At 50.9% G+C, this 2987-nt stretch overlaps 1 protein-coding gene across 1 annotated transcript in view; it reads right to left on the reverse strand.

The window, feature by feature from the left end:
- The window catches only part of EIF3L (eukaryotic translation initiation factor 3 subunit L), a 16575-nt gene extending 13594 nt beyond the window's left edge, over positions 1-2981 (reverse strand). Inside the window, exons 1-4 of the mRNA XM_006025951.2 lie at positions 2854-2981; positions 2719-2767; positions 2411-2621; positions 1005-1084 (exon numbers count right to left, since the gene is read on the reverse strand). Coding sequence (XP_006026013.1) covers positions 1005-1084; positions 2411-2621; positions 2719-2767; positions 2854-2886 — 373 coding nt within the window. The 5' untranslated portion in view covers positions 2887-2981. The remainder of the gene's footprint in view (positions 1-1004; positions 1085-2410; positions 2622-2718; positions 2768-2853) is intronic.
- Positions 2982-2987: the final 6 nt, after the last annotated feature.

Below are 2987 nucleotides of genomic sequence, written 5' to 3' on the forward strand. Positions count from 1 at the left end.
CCCCCAAGACGAGACCTGCCCCACCCCTGCTTCATTCCCTCCCTCACCGCAGGGGCCTTGATCTGTCCTCCCCCCCCAACATCCCTTCCTCCCCCTCCCCTTCTACCACAGCAGACTTACCAGCTGGCAGCTCTCCACACTGCCACTGTCTTCACTGCCTACGTGCTGCACTGCAGCTGCACACATGTAAGAGCATTTATCAGCCCAATTATCAGCCACTTACGGCCAATTTCCGACAGATCATTTTCTTTATAATCGGTGCCAATCCAATATCAGACTGATGTATCAGTGCACCTCTACTTTCAAGTCCAATCTCCTGCCAGGCAACTTGAAGAGATGGCCACAGCATCAGCAGTAAGCAAAGGGTGAGAAAGCAGCAGCTCTGTACATCTACTCTGACTACAAGAACATCTCTCTAGCTACAGACAGCCCTCACCCTGAGCAGTACAGCGTTGAGTTTATACAGGTAGGGAGAGAATGAATTTGAATCAACAGATAAAAAAAGAATGAAAATAAGGAAGAATGGAGACATGAAGAGAGAAAAATAATAACACCAGCATAAACAACATCTGTGGAAAAATATGGTATGAGGAAATACTAAGGTCACTGTCTACCAGTTTAGCATGTGGGGGATGTCAAAATAAAGGAGACTGCAAGTCTCTACTTTCTCTATGTAAAAAAAAAAAGACAGAAAGGAAGAAGTTGAGCAAGCCAAGAGCAAGAACAACTTATCTCCTCTACAAAACTCTTGGAACAGTAGCCTGCCGATCCAGAAGTGTCAGATTACATCCCTCTCCTCCAATTTTTCATCATATGGCCACAGAGATGATTTTGAAAGGATATACAAGTACAGTACTAGTCTTCAAACTTTTGGCCCCCCCCAATCAACAGATCAAAGTTAGGGCCTTATGGAGTGGGTCAGAAATTTCAACTAGGCCTCTTCCTGAAGAAGTTGCTTTGTTTCTTTCTCAAATGACCGAAACAAAAAGGAACAAAATACCTACCATTGCCAACTTGTGGTGCAATGGCCTCTGCCTCTGGCCAAGGACTGTTTTTAAAAAACCTCTCTGTTAGCTTGGTCCAGCTGCAAGATAAATCACACATAGTTAAATTTAGAGACTGTATACATTTAGAGGTGTCAGACTCATCAGGCCCTGTGGGCCAGATGAGTGGCTTGGATCCAATCTGCAAGCTAGATCAGGCCCACAGACTGGCCCCATGCACTGTATCCAGCATGCTACGTGTACCGTATCCAGCCCTAAAAGGTATGGTCCCGTGAACGCTGCATGTCAGAGTTTTGAAACCCACAGGCAACATTGCAGGCTGTGTAACAGGACTATATGGGCTGTATCTTTTATACTCCTGGTATCATTAATTTCTCAGTGAGAGAGGGAGGGAATTAAAAGACATTTTCAATTTAGACACCATGCCTTGTTAAAGCCCTTTCTGTTTTGGATTCATAAATAAATTTGGGCTAGCTTTATCCTCAGAGTCCAGAAAAGAATTGTAAGTTGCTCACATATACCATGCGCTGCTTGCCTGCATACTTCAGCCACAAGCTACAGAAGCCACTTTTGGAAAGGATAAGGATAGCAAGTGCTGCATAGGTTTCTTCAACTCTTGGCATTTCTGCTGACCTGATCAAGTGGGCTAACTGGTGCCACTTTCCTATAATTGCTACCTGTCTGGCTTGAGGGAAACAAGTGACTTAGAACAGCTGTTCCCAATCTGTGGTACGGGTACCACCAGTGGTACGCAGACAACCTGTCAGTGGTACGTGTTAACAGATTTGTTATAATTACTTTACGTGACAAAGATTTGCTGGTGGTACTGATGGTTGCATTGTTCTAAATTGGGGGTGCACCATCTGTCAAAGTTTGGGAACCACTGACTTGGAACGATAGGATCTTATCCTCGTCAGCTACTTAAATCCAGCCACAACCCTGGATTTTAAACAGCAGCCCTCCACCTTTTTAGACTCATAACATCCCCCTCCTTGGGGCTCGCTCATGGCACCCCTCCAGAAATGCCAGCTCTTAAGCTTCCACTTGCTTGACCATGGCAAAAAAACAGAGCCATTTTTCTGATGCAGAACTCAAAGCTGTAATGGGGCAGAAGGGTTGTAACACTATGGACTTTTCTCCAAAATTACCGGATTCATTCTGTGAATCACGTGCATGCAATGAACGGCACTAACATGGCACAGGGCCTGTGGCTCCACTCAACAATCTCAGTGTCCCAGGAGGCTGTGGCGGCCTGGCTGGGAGCCGCTGTTTGAGACCAACCCCCGATTTGGGTCAGGGCTGCTCCTCAGCACTGCCTGAAGCAGCACAGGGGGACCCTGCGTGTGGGGGTGGGACGGAGGAGCGTTCCCAAGCAGCGCAGCCCAGCCCAGCCCAGCCTGGGGCACCTGTTCTCATAGATGTCCTGGATCTCGTAGACCTTCTGGTCGATGAGGTCGCTGGAGACGCGGCTGGCCTGCAGCTCGTACACCTTCTGGTCGATGAGGTCCGAGACAGTCTTGTGGAAGTACTGGATGAAGTTCTTGATCACCTCGGGAATCACCTGGTAGGTCTGCTGCTCGTACTGCCGCTCGTACGCCAGGTCCTGCTTCGGGTCTCCTGCGGACAGACAAGGGGTCGGGGGCCGCGCCACATCAGCCCTGCCTGCCTCAGCTCCCCCCGGCCCGGCCCGGCCCGGCCTCGCGCGGGGACTCACCCGTGTGCATGTCATAGTCGCCGGGGTAGGTATAGGGGTCGTAGGAGGCCTGTGGAGGGGGCGAAGAGAAGGAGGGTCACCACGAGGTCCCGAGCCCGAGCCCTAGCCCCCCGGGCCCTCCCCGCCCCCCGGCACCTCGTTGTCGTAGTCCTCGCCGGGGTAGGCCATGGCAAGCGCGCGGGCGGGTGCGTCGGGGAAAGGGGCCCGGATGGGAACGCGGCCGGGACCAAAAAGGCCGCGACGCAGAAGGGAAGTGCGGGGCGCGGCGG

This window comes from Alligator sinensis, unplaced genomic scaffold, assembly GCF_000455745.1.
Source record: "Alligator sinensis unplaced genomic scaffold, ASM45574v1 scaffold215_3, whole genome shotgun sequence".
NCBI classification, from domain to species: Eukaryota; Metazoa; Chordata; order Crocodylia; family Alligatoridae; genus Alligator; species Alligator sinensis.